At 38.5% G+C, this 20,442-nt stretch overlaps 2 protein-coding genes across 2 annotated transcripts; one reads left to right on the plus strand and one right to left on the minus strand.

The window, feature by feature from the left end:
* Positions 1 to 1,366: 1,366 nt before the first annotated feature.
* LOC130836823 (olfactory receptor 7A10-like) lies at positions 1,367 to 2,978 on the plus strand. Its single transcript, XM_057709403.1, has 2 exons — positions 1,367 to 1,386; positions 2,036 to 2,978. The coding sequence occupies exon 2, from the start codon at positions 2,040 to 2,042 to the stop codon at positions 2,976 to 2,978; it is 939 nt and encodes a 312-aa protein (XP_057565386.1). The 5' UTR covers positions 1,367 to 1,386; positions 2,036 to 2,039.
* A 14,109-nt stretch (positions 2,979 to 17,087) lies between these two features.
* Positions 17,088 to 18,074, minus strand: LOC130836201 (olfactory receptor 7E24-like). Its single transcript, XM_057708274.1, has one exon. It carries the CDS (start codon positions 18,021 to 18,023, stop codon positions 17,088 to 17,090), a length of 936 nt encoding a protein of 311 aa, XP_057564257.1. The 5' UTR covers positions 18,024 to 18,074.
* Between the last annotated feature and the right edge of the window lie 2,368 nt (positions 18,075 to 20,442).

Consider the following 20,442-nt stretch of genomic DNA (forward strand, 5'->3'; position numbering starts at 1 on the left):
TTGGAGTAGATGATTAAACATGGGAATGAATCTTTACATGAGAAAGTAATGACCTTTTAAAAGCCTATGTCCACCCATGAAGGATGGACTATTTTGAAGCATCCTTATTTCCTTTATTTATATTCTTATTAGACAGTAACATTGATTTATCTTAACACCACAGGGTCTTGAACAAAGATCTCAGTTTATTTCTGTTCAAGAGATGGAGAAACATGGGGATGGTTCAAAGATTCTGGACCACTGTCAGCAGTCATGCCAGGAGCTTGCCCATTGATGAGTGAGTGTTAGTTGGGTTTAAAGTGTGTCACAGGTATCTTCACTGACAGAAACCCCATGTGGACATCCAAGGAGGTAATGTACCCTTTCTACTTTATAATTATCAGATCAGTTGTGTTTTACTCTAGTGTTGGCAGCCTCAAAGTAAGAGCGAGATCAAGAAAGAATACTGAACCTAGAGATGTGAGATGGGCTGCAAAATTAGAAACTATATCATTGGAGAAGTACATAAATAATAATAGTAATACCTTTTATTGAACACCTACTATGTGCCAGGTTCTTTACATTCATCATGGCATTGCATCATTATAACTCTCCTAAGTAAGATCTTAGGTGGGTCTCATAACCCCTCAGTCACAAGGCTAAGAAGGGATGGAACAAAATTCAAATCTACATCTGTCTGACTCATAAAACAGTCCTCTTAACTGTGGTGTCAACTTTGTCTCTCTGAAGGAATATTTGAAAATAACTACCAATGAGATGCAATGTTAATAGGAAGAAGATGTATTTCCTATAGAAATATGTCTCAGTGAATGCTCTGTTCAATTCAAGTTATAGAAATCTAGTAAACCCAGCTTCCATAGAAAAGGTAAGATTAATAGAAAACAAAAGCATATTTACACAGAACAAAATGCAGGAAGGTAACCAGAAGTCTTGAAGGACTGCTCACCAAGCTGGACAGCCTCAGAACCAAGATCATCATCTCTCTTTCCTTTGCACTCTATGTCCCACATTCTCTCACACAAAGTGAGTTACAATATCCCATCCTCTCTAGGTACTTGCTTCACTACCTTCACCACAGAAGAAGACTAGATTTCTCAAATTTTAAAATTTATTGAGTCATGGTTTCTTTAGGTTTCCATAGTGTTTGAGGCACTGTCGTTTAAACACTAGGTCACTTATCCCTCTCAACAATCCTATGGAATAGGTACCATTAATAAGCCTGTTTCACCAAGAAGGAAATGAGGAATTTAGAAATCAAATAACTGACCCAAGATCAATGAGCTACAGAGCCAGGATTCATGCCCAAGCAGTCAGACCCTGGGGCCCATCTTTCACTTTGTACTTACCACCACACCTAGCTTCGTTGTTCAGTGCCCGGATTCTAGAGCATATGCTGCCTTCTTTGCAAGCCTAGTGGTGGCCAGTCCAACCCCACACACTTGGTTGGTGTGTCCCATCAAATCCAGCCCCTCAGATTATTAATGGAAATAGGATTTTATTTACAAGTTCCCAGGGTGAAGCTGTTTGGCCACATTGGGCCAAACACCACTCTCTGCTCAAATTAGTTGTTTCCAGGGGGCTTGGCCACAGAGCAAAGTGGGGCAAGAGCACTACCAACACACGTGGATCTACTAGACTATTAAAGACATTTTGGAAAACACAGAATTATCCAAGAGGCAAAATTCCACTTGAAAGAAGGAAGTAGGTTCAAGCCATTGATGTGCTACACCTGAAATGGGCTGATGCTGAGCTGGACACCACAGAAGTTGGTGGTCTATTGAGATAGATCTTGAAGGCAATCACTAATTTGTGAAAAAAGTTCAGAAGAGGGGATGAGATTTTCCCCAAAATGATACCTGTACCAGATAATGGTGTTTGTAATCCTCTCAGTGAATGCATATTAGATTGTTAGTCAAAAATATGTTTTTTTTCCTTTTTTTGTCACTAATAGGATCAAAGTATCTTTTTATTTGGGGACTCCTGTTTCTTTGTTTTAATTAGTACTGTTTTGTCGGTTAGCTGGCAGAATTATCAGCTACATGGATGCAGGAAACCAAACAGGTGTCTCAGAACTCCTCCTCTTGGGACTGTCAGAGGATCCAGAACTGCAGCCCCTCCTCTTCAGGATGTTCCTGTCCATGTACCTGGTCACCGTGCTTGGGAACCTTCTAATCATCCTGGCTGTTACCTCTGATGCCCACCTCCACACCCCCATGTACTTCTTCCTCTTCCACCTGTCTTTTTCTGATATTTGTTTCAATTCCACTGTAGTTCCAAAAATGCTGGTGAACATACAGACACAAAGCAAAATCATCAGCTATGAAGGCTGCATCACCCAGATGTGTTTTTTCTTGGTTTTTGTGTATTTGGACCACTTCCTCCTCACTGTGATGGCCTATGACCGGTTTGTGGCCATCTGCCACCCTCTGCACTACACAGTCATCATGAACCCTCACCTCTGTGCCCTGCTGGCTCTAATCTCTTGGGTCCTCAGTGTCCTAGTCTCCCTCCTGCACAGTCTGATGATATTGCATCTCTCGTTCTGCACACACACAAAAATTCCTCACTTCTTCTGCGAATTTGCTCAGGTGCTCAAGTCTGCCTGTTCTGATACTCTGAGCAATTACATTGTGCTGTATTCTGTGACTGGCCTGCTGGGTGTTATTCCACTGACTGGGATCTTTTTCTCTTATGCTAAGATTATTTCTGCCATACTCAAAATGTCCTCAGCTGAGGGGAAGTACAAAGCTTTTTCCACCTGTGGGTCTCACCTAACAGTCATTTCCTTATTCTATGGGACAGGGTTAGGAGTGTATCTCAGTTCTGCCTTCTCCCCTTCCTCCTCAAAGGGGGCAGTTGCCTCAGTGATGTGCACCGTGGTCATCCCCATGCTGAACCCCTTCATCTACAGCTTGAGGAACAGGGACATGAAAGGGGCCCTGAGGAGACTTGTAAGCAGGTCTTTTTTCTCCCTGTAAAGAGCCATGGATGTTGGGACTGGAGAGTTACTGTGATAATCAAAGATCAATACACTGGGCAGTCGGAAATACCAAATCTTCACCTTCTTTGAGCCTATTCCTTGCCCCTCTTTTGCTGAAATATCACAGTTAAATTTCTTCCAAGTTTTCACATCCAAAAGCAAGTGCTTCTCAAGAACTTTAAGTGACATTTATGCCCTGTTTCCTGTGCAGAAATGTTTATGCTTGTTCTCCTCCACATTATCATTAGACATATCAAGATAATCATCAACTCACCCACCAGAAAGGCTAAAATGCAAAAGATTAAAAATACCAAAGGCTTGCAGGGATATGGAGCAATGGGGATTTTCATACACCACTGGTCAGACTATAAATGGGTGCAACTACTTTGACGCATCTAGTAAATCTAATATACTCCTACTCTACAGCATAGCCCTCTCACTCTTATTTATATACCTGACTGAAATGAGTGCTTATGTCCAGAAAACATATTCTAAAAAGGCTTATAGCAGCAGTTTTAAAGATAGCACCACACTGGAAATAATTCAAATGCCCATCATTGGTAGAATGGGTAAATGAAATATGGTATACGAAAATACAGAAAACTCCACACCTATATGAAAAGAACAAATACTGCTATGCACAACAACATGGGTAAACCTCAAAGACATAATTTTGAATGACATAAGAATGTATATATTATATGATTCCAGTTTTATGAAACATAAGAGTAAGCAAAGTTATTGATGGACGTAGGAATCAGTGTTTTGGGTACCTTGGGGGTGGGGAGTATTGACTGGGAATGGTCACAAAGACACGTTCGGGGTGATGGAAGTGCTTTATATCTTGATCTAGGTAAGTAGCTATGAATGTATATGTTAGTAAAAGTTCTTCATTCAAGATTTGTACACATTATGTTGTGTTATACTCCAATAAAAATAAAAAAGAGATACCATGAATGTATAAAGCAGTGGCATAGTGTTCACAGAAAACTGCCTCATTCAAAATTTAGGTTTTCTTTCCTGTATGAAGTCTAGAATCAAATAAAGGGTAGACAGTTCTCAGGAATGAAATAAAATTAACCCAATTTGCCTAAATACCTTTAATTATATTGATACAGAATTATCTGAAATCTCCTATTTAGATTTCTTCCAGTCCTACTCCTCACTGACTCTCATCCCCACTCTTTGCTAAAGTCTAGACTGTATACTCCCTGGGAGCCAAGTTCTATATTTGGCAAACTCTGGTCTGACTGCGCATAGTAAGTGTATATCAGAGTGCAGGCACTCAAATATTTATTAAATGAATGAAACCAAATTTGAGCTACCTTTTGGAAATAAGTTTGGGCTAATGTTTCAATCACAGAATCTTAAAGCTGGAAAAGTCCTTTGTGTCATTCATGTAACTTCATTTTTTTTTTTTAAGTGAGCGGAAGAGTGAATTTCCAGGAATGGGTCCATGGATGCCAAGGACTGTTTGGGGGAAGAAAGATGAATCTATTCTGTGAGTGTCTTATAGAATTTATTCTACACTGTAGTTGCCTCTGGAAACACATGCACTATTGATCTCTGCAGCAGCCCTTCACATCCTCCAGGGAAGCTATCATTTCCCCATTAGTCCTTGTTAGGGACTAAATATTTGTGTCCCCCCAACATTCATACGTTGACATCCTACCTCCAATGTGATGATATTAGGAGGTGGGTTTTTGGGAGATAATTAGGATTCGATGAGGTCATAGGGATGGAGCCTTCATGATGGTATTCGTACCCCTGTAAGAGTCATGGGAGAGTTGCTATTTCTCTCTGCTCTCTGCCCTCTGAGGACACAATGCAAAGTGGACAGTCTGCAACCTGGAAGAGAGTCTTCACCAAAATTTGCTGATCTTGGCACTTCGATCGCAGTCTTCCAGGCTCCAGAACTATGAGAAATACATGTTTGTTGTTTACAATGCCCCAACTCCACTCCGTTTATGGTACTTTGTTACAGCAGCCCAAACTGACTTAGCACTCTTTTCTTAAGTAAATGGAAGAATTTGTGTAACCCATCCATTTTATGAGAAAAGTTCCCAAATAACCAATATTTTCTCTACACATTCTGATTTGTCAACTTTTTTATTTGTCAAAATTGTTATTAAGAAAACTCCCATATTTTTCCTAATAAATTGTTTCCAATCCAAGTTGTCACTATAATGGTTCTGTGATATTAAGAATTTGAGCCTTAATATCCTGTTTAAAATAATCATTTATTTGTCTTATGAATAAGTTCAGAGTTCAAATGTAAAATTTTGAAAGGATATACTGTGTAAAACATTTATATCATCCCTGTGAAGGAAGGAAGGAGGGAAGAAAGGGAGGAAGGAAGGAGAAAACATAGCTTTTGTCCTCAGTTTAGCTGCCACTTCCTAAGGGAAGCCCTTCTCAACTCCAGACCCCCAGGCATCACAAATAAGCTCTCATGAGACACTGTCTATCCTCCTACAGGTCATATTCCTTGAAAAACTGATTCTGAGAAAGGAGTGCCTTTTCATATAGCTGATGGTTTTGTTCTCCTGGTCATAAAAAATACCTCTTATTTACAGTTAGGAGTTTAGCACCAGTGGAGGTTCCACAGCCAGGTCAGGACCCAGCCTCTTAGGTCTACTTAACTGATTTTCATGGCAACCCTTCCTGGTACAGGCATTACAGTTATTATCCTAAAATATTTGAAGGTAACTCTGGTTCATTATTTTTGCATGTCACAAGGACTTAATTGTGAATAAAATCAAAATAGAAGAATGCAAACACATCTGGGAAATTTCCATAACTATAAAGTTATAATAATAATTGAACCAACACAATTTGACTATTGCAAGAAAGTATTTAAAAGTAATTAATTCCACAAATGGGCAGAAGACCTAAATAGACATTTCTCCAAAGAAGACATCCAGATGGCCAACACACACATGAAAAGATGCTCAACATCACTCATCATCAGAGAAATGCAAGTCAAAGCCACAATGAGGTATCACCTCACACCGATCAGAGTGGCCATCATCACAAAATCTAGAAACAACAAATGTTGGAGAGGGTGTGGAGAAAAGGGAACTCTCCTGCACTGTTGGTGGGAATGTAAGTTGGTACAGCCACTATGGAAAACAGTTTGGAGGTTCCTTCAAAAACTAAAAATAGAATTACCATATGATCCAGTAATCCCACTCCTGGGCATATACCCAGAGAAAACCATAATCCCAAAAGAAACATGTACCATAATGTGTATTGCAGCACTATTTACAATAGCCAGGACATGGAAGCAACCTAAATGCCCATCAGCAAATGAATGGATAAAGAAGATGTGGCATATATATATACAATGGAATATTACTCAGCTATAAAAAGGAATGTGATGGAGCTATATGTCATGAGGTGGATAGACCTAGAGTCTGTCATACAGAGTGAAGTAAGTCAGAAAGAGAAGGACAAATATTATATGCTAACTCATATATACGGAATTTAAAAATGGTATTGATGAAGTCAGTGACAAGACAAGAATAAAGATGCAGATGCAGAGAATGGACTGGAAAACTCGAGGTTTGTGGGGGCGGAGGGTGAAGGGGAAGCTGAGACGAAATGAGAGAGTAGCACAGACATATATATACTACCAACTGTAAAACTGATAGCCAGTGGGAAGTTGCTGTATAACAAAGGGAATTCAACTCAAGGATGGATGATGTCTTAGAGGACTGGGGCAGGGAGGATGGGGGGGGATCGAGGGAGGGAGGGGATACGGGGATATGTGTATAAATACAGATGATTGACTTTGGTGTACCTCAAAAACTGGTACAAGAGTGTAAAGCAATTATATTCCAATAAAAAAATTAAAAAAAAGAAAAAAAAGGAAAAAAACCCATTAATAACACTTATACTAGTGGTTTTCATTCCCAGTTGATTGATTATTTACATGTGCTTATTTTAAAATACACAGCAACCCCATTCTCAATGTAGAACCAATTTCAGAATCTCTGCAGGTGGGTTTCTTTGTCACCCTTATGTGAAGCTGGCTTGAGAAACAGCCTTAGAATGTTACCCAACACTTAGAAAATGCTCCATAAATATTATTTATTAATACTATCATGAATATCCCACCTTTAAAATATAAATATTTAATAATGTTTGCTTTTGATCTGTATTTTATAGAGACTTGAAACATTAAGGATAAAATGTAACTTTTCCTGGTGTCTCAGCTCCATCCCACCCCTCTGCATACACGTCCCCAAAGCACCCAGTGGCGTGCAGTGGATGATTATGTTTCTTGGTAGTGTTTCCGTAATGATGATATTCATTTACGCATCCATGACCAGCTTTTTAACACGTTTCCCTAAACAGAACACTATCCATACTGCCTATGAATGTGCTTATTTACCACGGCATTTTGGGAAATTCACTTTGTGAAGTACATAGAACTATTGATACTTTAAAAATTTTCCTGGTGCTCATTATTATGTAAGGAATGACAATATTTTCTTCAGTTCATACATTTATATTATATAAATTAATTTAAATTTAACAAATTTAAAACACCGTTCACATATATTTTAAATGAATATATATAATTTAATATATTTTATAATATTTAATTTACATTACATATCTATTATATTTTTATTTATATTAGTTTCTGCTTACAATAATCCTCTGAAAATCCACATACCTCTCTCTGTATCACAAAAATGGGAATCTGTATATAATATGTGAGCGGCAAATAGTTGTTCATGTTCTGAGAATTGGTGCATAATCAGTTTTACTGATATTAAAAGACTATATTATTTCAATGCAAAAATCATGTTCTGCCAACTGCACCCTCTTTTATTAAGGTATCTTTTGAAAAGAGCCTTGAAGTCTACATTGCTATACTTTCATAATAGCTGCACATGACATGTACACCTTGTAGAGGAAAACTTTCCAACTTTAGATTTCAAGACTCGACTGCAAAATTCATGACTGTTCATAGACAACCCTATAATCCTCCATGTTAGGGCCATTATGGCCCTTGTTAAAGCTGCTTCATTTCCATCATTCACAGATACACTCACTGAACCAAAAGAGGAGGAAACAATTCTGCTACCTTCCTTTCATCTCTGGGACCAAAGTAGGTTTGAAAAGAAATATTTATTAGGTACAGAGAAGGTGACTGACAACTGCTGCAGGAATAAGCAGACCAAGGATCCAGTCCTGGGTCTTTCACCTCCTATAAGTGGAGTGTGTGCAAATCTCTCAACCTTTCTGTGCTTCTGTTCCTTCTTGGAAAGAAAGAGTCTAACACCCACCTCTAGAACATATGTGGCACCTAAGGGAAATGTGGAACTTAATAAATATTAGGTCCTTTTTATAAAGAATTTGAATCACTTTCAATAGCGTGTTTATTAACAAAATACATTCCCCCCCATGTAATGACCTTTCATGGATTATACGGCAGAGAGACCAAATCCTGTCCTGTCTCAGAGGAGGCACGTGAATGGCATGAAATCCTAAAATGTGTCTCAGCCCATGCATTAAGGTGTACCGTTCCCATCTTTTCTGACCATTTTTTCCCTATATTTATGAAAATGTCTGCAATGGCTTTTCAATGATTGAATCCTGCAGATGCTATTAAATGAAAAATAACAGATCCCATAGCAACTCCATGATGTAGACAGAAACAAGCAGCGTTTTATCGTGTCTGTGGTCCTATGAGACATTCTGAAAAGGATGAAAACACTGGCATGAATGGTAAATTGTGTGGAAGCCATATGGCCCACACATTGTTTCCATGAAAAAATGGAAAGATATATTCAATTCTTAACTTTTAGAAAATTCATTGTGCCTCCTCTGTGCCATCAAGGTATAGGCTCTGGGAAATCAGAAATAATAAGCCTCAAGTGTTTTCTCTTCACTTATGAAGAATGTAATGGTATAAATAAAAATACATTGTCCTGCTAGGGGTGTAGGGAAACCATAACATCAAATCAACAGACATTTAAATCTGATAACATGAGAATTAGTCATCATTATTAGAAAGAAAATATCAAAACTGCACTCTGCCTTTATTTATGCACCCATCACATAGTTATTGCATAGAGTGCGACCATTATTTGCTTAGTCCTAATTCAGTGGGTTTCTATCAGTGAGGAATCAACTCAGTTGAACATCCCAAGTCTCACAGATTCTAAGAAAATTTCCCCATAGCACACTGAGAAGTAGTGGGGCACCCAGGATTCAAAATTCACTTGTCAGTCTCTGAGTCCCATATCCTCAATTTCACTGTTTTCAGACTCCCTGAAAGTTTTCAGCACATGTAGAGAGGTATAACAACAGACACATCCGAGGGATAGTATTTTAAACTGTTTTCACATTCCTGATTCGAAATGGAGCCCAAGACTGATTTTGCCTCTCCTTTCCTGACTGAGTCCGCTGATCATAAGTACAGAGAAGAAATTGCACAGGTGAAGTGAAATCCAGGAACAGGGTCAACAGATCTACCCTAAAATATCAGGTTCCAGTTATTTTTATGGCCTCACCTGTGATCTCAGACATTTGTCCTATAGTTGACTCCTCAAGTGCTATCTGCCACCCTCCACTGTGTCCTCCAGAAAACTCCAAAGGGAAAAGCACAGTGAGAAGAGCCTGGAGTCCCTTTGTCCAGACTGACTGATTTCACACTTGGCTTTAACACTTTCTAACTCATGACCTGATACATTTGTTACATAAAATGCTGTGCTTCTTTTCTCATATTAAAATAAAGGTAATGTCTGCACTTATAATTTGGGAGAGATTATGCAAATGTAATCAAACAAGAAACATTAAACACATACCTCACAGCCTGACACTCAGGAAGCCTTCTATAGTTTATATGATGTTAGGGTTCATGTCATCCTCCTCATCCTCGTCCTCATCTTCATCACCACTTTCATAATTATTTAAAGTGTTTAGGGGGAAGTTTACAGAGACTCCTTTCTGCTACATTGGGAGGGATGCCCACCTGAGCCAGCACCAGTGAGTGTGGAACTAGAACTCTGAATGAGAGTTCTCACACCCCAAACAGCAACAGGAACATAAACTCCAAAACAGTGTATATTCATGTCTTCTCATCTTTTAAAGCCAACTATCATGTTTGTTCCTCTTGAAGAAGAAATCATGCTCCCAACACTCCCTTCATCCATCAGTGTCCCCCTCAGCACTTACTGGGCTGGGCTGCATCTCTGCTGGAGCATGACCAAGGACCACAGATTCTCTGCTTCTCTCCTGCCTGGTGTGTGTTGAAGTCTCAGGGTCTCTCTTCAGGATCGGAACCATGACAGACTCAGGCTGGACTTTCTGATGCACATTCCTACAAAGGATGTAGATATGGTGTGGAGCTATAATATTAGAACTGGCAAATTAAGGTACTGAGTGCACTGGTCGATTACTTACAATCATATGACATTAGGGCTCAATGCCCAGAGCTCTTAATTAGCCAGTTGGTCCATGCTGTCCCAATTTCTGGGGACTTGATAATATTAATAGAGTAGGGAAAGGGTAGAAGTGAATGTCCTGGGAATATTCTCCATCCCTCTTCTCCCCAGGAGGAAATTCACTTGTACTTTTGCTTCTTACTTCCAAGTTGTAAGATCTTCACATAAAATTCAGACTTTGTTCTCTCTATTTAACTATTCAATGTGTGGTTCTGATATATGTAAATCCATTCTATCAATTGTGAAATCTATGTAGCGGTAGGCCTATGGCAATGATGTGATACACTTGCCAATTTCACAATTAATATTTGTCTCTAAGCATAATTTCTTATTTCCTTACTTCAGCTCACACTCAGCAGGAGGGAAATATAAAGGGACATGAAAACCAGGAGTATACATCATTGGGAGCATCTCAGATACTGCCGACTACACAGGCCATTCTCTATAATGACTTGTGCTCCAAGCACTTCAAACCTTGGGTCCTATTCATCTGCTTTGCAGCATATTCCCAAATTCCCTGTCCCAATGTGACCTCATGAAAAATTTCCTGGACACAGTCTAGCATGTGGGTAGAACTTCCTCTCCGTTAGATACTTCTGCAAACAGAACTCTACTGCTTCAGGTCATGCAGTCTCAAGCAGCCCCCCTGGTTTCTGCTGCACTAGGAGAGCCCCTCCATCAACATCAGGACCATCTGCAGCTATTCCATGGACAAATGTAAAAAATGTTCCCAGTGAATTTGATATCTCCTGACCAGAGAGAAATCAACTCACTCCAAAATATATTTTCTTTAGCTTTCTTTGTGTTCTCAGCTCTTGAAGACTTTTGGTAAATAGAATGCTTTATTTTCTTCCTCTTAAAGAACCGCTATAGTATAAAGACAGATGTGTACTATTGAGCCACAAACAGCCTTTGTTGACTTTCTACTTTAATTCATGTATGGCTTATTGTTTTATCTTTTTGGATTGTCTTCTCATCCATTTACTTTTTTTACACCTTATAATTTTTGTTATCTTTATTTCATTTTATTTTATTTTCAACAAAGCATACTTTATAATATAGTGAAAATTTGGGGAAAAAACATATATTGATGGATCACATAATGTTTTTTTTTTACTTTTTATTTATTTTTATAGAAAGTCCTTGCTGGTTATCTATTTTAAATAGACAGAAAAAGGCAAATGTTGTATGAATTTACTTATATGTAGAATGTTGAAGACTCTTAAAATGTGTTTTTGACTTATCTATCTCTTTCTAGTGAATAAAACAGGATATATTTGGAGAGTGGTGTGATGTAACCTGACTAATTCCATCTATGCAGTCTTTTTGACTCAGAGACCTCTCTGCTGAGGACTGCAGCATTTGGTTTGACATTAAGAGACATGTAGAAAACTTGAATGTAAAACAAATCAATTTGCATATGGAGAAAGGATGTTATTTACCTGTTTGTAGATAAGTGACAGAGGGTACTTTTAGGAAAGAGCACATGGCAGATATGCAAAGGTGGATACGAGAGGTAGAGACTGGGTGCTGAGACATTTAAAGTAAGTGGTCCACAGCAAAAACATATTATTAACGTGAAATTACTTCAGAGTGAGTAGAAGGGATAAGATGCTCTGGCAAGTGACAAAAATGACTTTACAGGACATGGGATGTGAAAACTGAAGTAGTTATATTTGTGCCATGAAATGTAAACTATGCTTTAGTTTTTCCAGATTCCCCATTACCCCTCCTAGGGTGAGTGTCCTTGACCAAATGGCAAGTGAACAAAGGTGGATTAGAGAGAGTGAAAGTAGGTGTTGTGATCATTTAAAATATTTGGACAGTAGCAAAATTATATTAACCTGAATTAATAGCATAGTGGCTAGAAGGTTCATATATTAGGATCACCAACAAAGATAAGTGTAGGAGACATGGTGTATATAAAATATCGATATTGGTGTTTATGTAGTAAATTAGTGATTTGCTTTGTGCTTCTCCAAATTTCCCCTCACATGAGAGTATTCTTGAAAGACATGGGAATCTTTTCAATGCAGTGTTTGATGCGTAATTGAGAAATTTCTACCTTCACTTTTTATCCCTTCATTAGTTGTAGAACTTTTAATCATTTATACTATGAGTTTTAATCTTGTAGTTACTATTAGAGAAAATCAGATCCCTGGAGGGTCCTGATCATAAAAACAAGGAAACCATATATATATATATATATATTTTTTTTTTTTCTCTCTCTCTCAGGAGTTCTTAGAGATGTGTGTGGAAGGCAAGGGCTCCAGAAAGGAAGAAATGTTCAAGTGGAAATGTTCAAGTCTTTTTACTGTTTCATATAATAAGGTGGATAATTTATTTAATGCTGTACCATGTAGAACTGTGCTTAATCTCTGCCCTCACTGTCCTACATTTGACTATACAGCTAAATGATGTTCAATCCCTGCCCTCAACTTGGCCAAGGTCTCATTGTGTAAACATAAAAAACTAATGGTCAGGAGCTTTCACAAGATGACAGAGTAGAAGGATGTGGAGCTCACCTCCGCCCACAAACACATCAAAAATACATCTACACGTGGAACACATCTCACAGAATATCAATGGAAAACTGGTAGAGATCTTATAGAAGCAGAGCGAGAAAAATGATCCCTAGGTAGGAGGGGAAAAAAAGGCACAAGGACAGGAAGGGTGCTATGAAAGAGGAAAAGTTCCCTCACCCTGAAAACCCCCTTCACAGGCTGGGACACCTGCTTGGACAGATAGTGGAGCGGGAGGGGCCTGGACTCTGATCTGGAGGAGTGTGTGAGGGCTGGCTTGCTAGCAATCAAGGCAGAGAGAGCCCAGTGCTGATGGCTGCCATGTGGCCAAACTTCCCAGCCTGAAATGCAAGGCATGTGGGACTGCTAGTACTTGCCATGGCTAGGCACTGACTGAAACTCAGGCTTTAACAGATGAGCCTGGGGAGAGGACTCAGTTCAGCTCTGTTGAAACAACCTGAAGGGCCTGGAGTGGGGTTCCAGGCCACCATTATTAGTGAGTGCAATGCAGGGCACAAATATTAGTGAGTGCAGCACAGGGCACAAGTCTACCTTAAGAGTCCCATTGTCAGTGTGCTCACAGGGGTAACAGCTCCGGCACATAGGTGGGTTTTGTGAGTGCACACATGGAAGAGACAGGACTGACATTGAAGCCCATTATCAGTGCTCCCACTGAGGAGGCAGGTCCCGCAGAGTCATGCTGTGTTGGCACAAAACCAGGTGGCTGGAGAACCACAGAATCACACATCCTTGTCTTTGGCACATAGCCAAGGGGAGAAGTACACAGTGGTTTCCAGTCCTGCCAACTGCACACTGTAGCTTGGAGCTGAATCTCGGGTGGTCAGGGCCTGGAAGAGACCTTAAGTGGCAGCACAACCACCAGAACTCCTGAGCCACAATGCCCTGGCCCACAGTGCCAACTTAGCACTAGGTCTGGGTCTAACACAGTGGAGAAAGGGACATGACCGTGGGCTACTTCTGGGCAGAAACAAGTATGCCTGCATGGGTGGTGCATAGGTTTTCTGTGACCACACAAGCCTCACTTGCTTCACTGCTTACCTCCTTGGGGACAGAGCACACACTTAAGATCAATGGGGTCTTATCAAAGCCAACCCTCAGGGCTTCCATTCCAACAACTGGGGAGCACACCCCACCCCAATAGGCCAATGACAGCCACAGAGCAAAGAGGAGGCCCTACCCAAAATGCAGCGCAGGTTCTGGTCACAACACCAATCACACCCCTTATTAAAGGGATAAGAGCACACTGAATAAGACATGGCAGGCATTCATGCCCAAAGCACCCCTCAATCCAAAAATACTGAACTCACACAGTGAACACAGAAGTGCTCCTGTGTAAAAATGGCCTTTCAAGACCATAGTAGATAACAGTTTCTCCCACATCCATAGAGAGAGAGAGAAATGTAAGTAAAATGAAAAATCAGAGGTATTACTCCCAATTAAAAGAGCAAGAGAAATCCCTGGAAAGTACAATGAAGCAGATGTCACCAGTCTACGAGACCCTGAGTTCAAAAAGGAGGTCATAAAAATGCTAAAGGGATTAAGAAAAGTTATCACTATAAACACTGGTCACTGTAACAAGGAACTAGAAACTACAAAAAGAAACCAATCAAAATTAAACAACTCACTTGCTGAGATAAAAACCAAGCTAAAAGCAATGAAGAGAACACTAATTAATACAGAAGAACAAATAAGTGCTCTGGAGGATAGAATAATGGAAATCACACAATCAGAACAACAGACAGAAAGACAAATGGCAAAAAAAAAAAATAAAATAAAAGCAACATATGAAATCTTACCAACCCACACATACCATGTGTTCCGGAAGAAAGAGAAAAGAGGATCAAAAATGTACTTGAAGAATTTATGTCTGTAAACTTCCCAAACCTAATGAAGGAAACAGATATCCAGATAGAGGAAGCACAGAGGGTTCTAAACAAGATGAACCCAAAGAGACCCACGTTAAGACATATCATAATTAAAATGGCAGAAATTAAAGGTAAAGAGAAGATTCTAAAGGTAGCAAGAGAAAAAGAAAGAGTCAACTACAATGGAACCTCCAAAATGTTATCAGCTGATTTCTCTACAGAAGTTTTGCAGGCAGAAGGGAGTGTCATGTTGTAGTCAAAGTCCTGAAATGGAAAAACCTGCTACATAGGATACTCTGCCCAGCAAGATTATTATTTAGAATAGAAGGAAAACCTAAGAATTTCTCAGACAACCAAAACCCGAAAGAATACAACAATGCTAACCTGACCTATAAAAAAATATTGAAATTGTGAAAGGTCTTCTCTGAAGAGAAAAGAAGCAAGAACCTGTAGAAAAAAAAAAACACAATAAGAAAGGCAGATATATAAAAGGATTGAAGATCACTTAAATAAGCCAGTACAGTAATTAAAAAACAATCAAAAATTATGTAAAAATGATTATAACTATAATTACAGGAAAAGGAGAAACAGGACATGAGAAGCACAAAATATGGGGGTGGGAAATAAAAAAATGTAGCTCTCTTAGAATATGTTTGAATTTATAGTCTAAGGTAAGTACATATAATTATGGGTTGACATACTTGAAAATCAGAGTAACCATACATCACAAATGAACAATACATTCACAAAAACCAAAAAGGAAGGAAGTCAAGCAAAATACAAAAGAAATCATCAAACCACAAGATGAAAAATAAAGAGAAGAAAGGAACACAGAAGAACTACTACATCTACTGGAAAACAAGGTTTAAAATAGCCATAAGTATATACTTATCAATAATCACTTAAATGTCAATGGACTAACTGTTCCAATCCAAAGATATAGACTGGGAGACTGGATTTGGATTAAAAAGGAAAAATCAAGATATGCTGCCACAGATACTCACATTAGGGGAAAAGACACACACAGATTGAACATGAGGGTATTTAAAAGGATATTTCATGCAAGTGGAAAAGACTGGAAACTGGGATAGCAATACTTATATCAGGAAAAATAGATTTTAAAACAAAGTCCACAAAGAAAGACACTAAACAATGATAAAGTGATCAATACAAGAAGAGGATATTATGCTCTTTAACATATATGCAGGTAATAGTGGTGGATACTATGTATAAAATATATAACTAATGATAATCTACTATATAGCTCAGGGAATTCTACTCTGTGCTCTGTGGTGACCTAAATGGGAAGGAAATGCAAAAAAGAGGGGATATGTGTATACATAGGGCAGACTGATTTTGCTGTCATGTAGAAACTAACAAAACATTGTAAAGCAACTATACTTCCATAGAAATTAATTTTAAACAAATATGGTGAATGTTAACAGACATAAAGGGAGAAATTGACAAATATAAAATAAAACTGGGAGATTTTAACACCCCACTGACATCAAAGGATGGATCTTCCAGACAGAAAATCAATAAAGCAGCAGAGTTCTTACATGACACAATAGAATGGTTGGACTTAATTGATATCTACAGAACACTACACTTAATAAAAACAAAATACACATTCTTTTTAACCACATATGGATCATTCTGTACAACTGACCATATACTAAGACGCAAAAAAGTAATGTCAGTCAGATATCCAAGATAAAGCACTAATGGTGTTCAATTAAATTATTGAAAATATATCACTCTCAGAGTAAATGAAAAAAGGATACCTACATTGATTTCTTTCTTATCATGTGCATATATTATCTGTTTACTCCTAGAATGTTTACTCCTAGAATGTTCAAGGTCCTATGTGATTAAAAATGAAGATTTGAATGGATGAGAATTAAAAAAAAAACTGTGGAAAAGATGTACATTTTAAATATATAAAGAGGGTTGTTCAAATAGTAAGGATCTTTGGGTATGAATGATAAATTATAATATCCTGATTGACATGGTAAGAATCACTCATATAGTAATTAAGATGTAGAAAGTATCCTAGAACTCTCCCCTAGTCGCATTAAAGAAATACCAAAGATGTAATAGTTGAGGTTAAGCAAGGGGAGGTGTGAAGGTCATAGAAGCTACAAAAACGATGTGATGATAGAGGTAGAATTTGCAGGTCTACATACTTAATTTTTCTACATTTTCCAACCTACACTCCAAATGGGTGGCACAGGTACTAAGATGAGATTTCTTTGCTAAGGAACCTCCACATGGCCTTTTTGATGTTTCTGTTCCTCAGACTGTAGATGAAGGGGTTCAGCATGGGGGTGACCACAGCAGACATCACAGAGGACACTACATCCTTCTTGGGAGATTTTGAGATATTTGAACTGAGGTACACACTAAGGGCTGTTCCATAAAATAAGCAAACAACTGACAGGTGAGAACCACAGGTGGCGAAGGCTTTATACTTCCCACCTGATGAGGGGACTCTGAGAATGGAGGAAATAATTTTATAGTAAGAGAAAAAGATCACTAAGAAAGGGAGAAAACCAAAGACAGCACCAATAAAATACATGACTGTGCTATTGGTGAAAGTGTCAGAACAGGCAAGATTGAGGAGTTGAGAAGGGTCACAGAAGAAATTAGGAATTTCCACATCCTTGAAGCAGGTAAGTTGCAACACAATCAAATTGTGCAGCTGGGACTCCAAAAGACTAAGGAAAAAAGACACCAAAACTAAGAAGCCACAGAAGCGTGGGCTCATGATGACCTGGTAGTGCAGTGGGTGACAGATGGCCTCAAACCTGTCATAGGCCATCACAGTCAGAAGCATGTCATCCATACATCCAAAAAGGATTAACATAGACATCTGTGTCAGGCAGCCCTCATAGGAGATGACTCTGCTGTGAGTTTGGATGTTCACAATCATCTTGGGGACCGTGGTGGAGATGAAACCGATGTCAGCCAAGGACAGGTTGGAGAGGAAGAAGTACATGGGGGTGTGGAGGTGGGGGTCAGAGGTGACAGCCAGGATGATGAGCAGGTTCCCCAACATGGTGACCAGGTACATGGACAGGAACATAATGAAAAGCAAAGGCTGCAGTTCTGGATCATCGGAGAGACCCATGAGGAAGAATTCTGAGACACTTGTTAGGTTTCCAGTTTCCATGTATCTTGAACTCCTTTGGAAAAAGAAAAGAGGACTGCAAAAAAAAAAAAAAAAAAGAAAGAAAAAACAGGAAATGAGTAAATGAACATGCAGCATTGTGTCCACATTTGGATTCAAGCAATTCATTTCTAAGGTGATACACCCCACTACCCTCAGCAATATTTCTCAGTGTGACAAATTCTATCTCTTACAACTCTTTTCTCACTAGTTTCTTCGTTATTCACCTCTGTCTATACTCTCTTACTTTGTAAAACTTCACTGAAAAGTGAGAGGGAACAAAAATATTAGAGATAATACATCCATGTTCTCAGTTAAATACAGCCTACTTCTTTAGAAATAATACAGAATGAGATATTCCCTCCCCCCTTTAAGAAAAAATACAATTTGAATTTAAAGAAATTGTCATAGTTATATCAATCTTATCTTACTCGAATACAATTCTAGATATTTCCTTCCTTTTGAATATCTATAAATTTCTCTGAAATGTAGGAATGTGTAATCTGGATTCCAAATTAAAAATGAGCATTCATAATCAGAGCAGAGTTTTATATAATATTCAGAATTTTATCATTCTTTGTTTTTCTGTCTTCCCTCCTTCATGAAATAAGTGATGACTCAAATATCAGGGTGGTCTTTTAAAAGTGTATGCATCATATCTTCCAATTTGTTGGACTTCAAATTTTGACCAGTATGTTTTATTTAGGTGCACGTGATCATACAGGATTGGTAACTATGAATGTGACATTAGCTTACAGAGCATCGCCAATGATTAACCAATAACTGAATTTATGAAACACCCTTGAAATTTTTTATTTTATGCATGGTGATTTGTTTCAACTCAGTACCATCTCAGTAAAATGTCTGATGTGTGAGCCCACTTTCCTTTTATTGGACCCTGTTCTGTACTGGTGGGATAATAGTACATCATTGTTTTTTTTTTCCTGGTTTCCTGAAGTGTGATTGACAAAATTGCATATATTTGGATTGCATGACATGAATTTTTTTTTTTTTTTGGCTGCACTGCATGACTTGCATATCTTAGTTTCCTGACAAGCGATAGAACCCAGGCCTAGAGCAGTGGAATCTTGAATCCTAACAATTGGACCACCAGGGAACTCCTCATATGAAGATGTGTAAAACATATACAAAATGATGATTTAGCATGCATAGACATTGGGAATGATTACCAAAATCACGTTTATTACTGTATATGTCACCTCACACTTTCTCTGTTTGTGTGTGTGTGTGTGTGTAGTAACAGTTTAGCAGATGTCTCTTAGCAGATTTTAAGAACACAATACAGAATTATCAACTATAGTCATCAGGTTGTATATTAGATCCCCAGAACTAATTCATTTTGTAACTGAAAATTTATACACTTTAACCAACATCTTCCCACTTTTTCCACCACCTACTCCTCACAGCTACACTTCTAATCTATGGTTCTAAGAGTTTGATTTTCTTAGCTTCCACGCATAAGTGAGATCATACAGTATTTGACTCCCTGTGCCTGGTGTGTGTATTTCAATAAGCATGGTATTCTCCAGGCCCATCCATGTTGTCACAAATGGTGGGATTGCCTTCTTTTACGGCTAAATAATATCCCATTGTTTATACATATGCACCACATTTCCTTTGTCTATGCATCCGTCAACATAGACTTTTGCATATTTTCACTATTTCAAATAATATCGCAATGACATGGGGGTGCAGATATCTCTTTGAGGTTATGATTTCACTTCTTTGTCATATACCCTAAAGTAGGTTGCTGGATCTTAGAGTAGTTCTATTTCAGTTTGTTGCAATTTTTATTTTTTCTTTCTAAGGAACCTCCATTCTGTTTTCTGTAATGGCTGTACCAATATTTATTTCCACCAACCAGATAGACATGTTACCTTACCTCCACAGCCTCACTGACATTTGTGGTCTTTTCTTTTTAATAATAGCCAACCTACAAGAGGGCACACAGCAGGATCAAGCAGTATCAGCAGTATTTCGTCTTGCAGAACTGAAAACCACAGCCACAGAAAGATAGAGAAAATGAAGAAGCAGAGGACTTTGTACCAGATGAAGGGACAGGATAAAGTCCCAGAAAAACAACTAAATGAAGAGGAGATAGGCACCCTTCCAGAAAAAGAATTCAGAATAATGATAGTGAAGATGATTCAGGACTTTGAAAAAAGACTGAATGCAAAGATCAAAAAATTTACCAAAGACATAGAAGAATTAAAGAGCAAACAAACAGAGATATGCAACACAATAACTGAAATGAAGAATACACTAGAAGGAACCAATAGCAGATTAATGGAGGCAGAAGGACGAATAAGTGACCTGGAAGACAGAATGGTGATAATGACTGATGCAGAAAAGAATAAAGCAAAAAGAATGGAAAGAACTGAAGACAGCCTTAGATACCTTT

This window comes from Hippopotamus amphibius, chromosome 15 (assembly GCF_030028045.1).
Source record: "Hippopotamus amphibius kiboko isolate mHipAmp2 chromosome 15, mHipAmp2.hap2, whole genome shotgun sequence".
NCBI lineage: Eukaryota > Metazoa > Chordata > Mammalia > Artiodactyla > Hippopotamidae > Hippopotamus > Hippopotamus amphibius.

Coding starts and splice junctions, on each gene's coding strand:
- LOC130836823 (XM_057709403.1), top strand. CDS start 2,040: ATGGATGCAGGAAACCAAACAGGTGTCTCAGAACTCCTCCTCTTGGGA.
- LOC130836201 (XM_057708274.1), bottom strand. CDS start 18,023: ATGGAAACTGGAAACCTAACAAGTGTCTCAGAATTCTTCCTCATGGGT.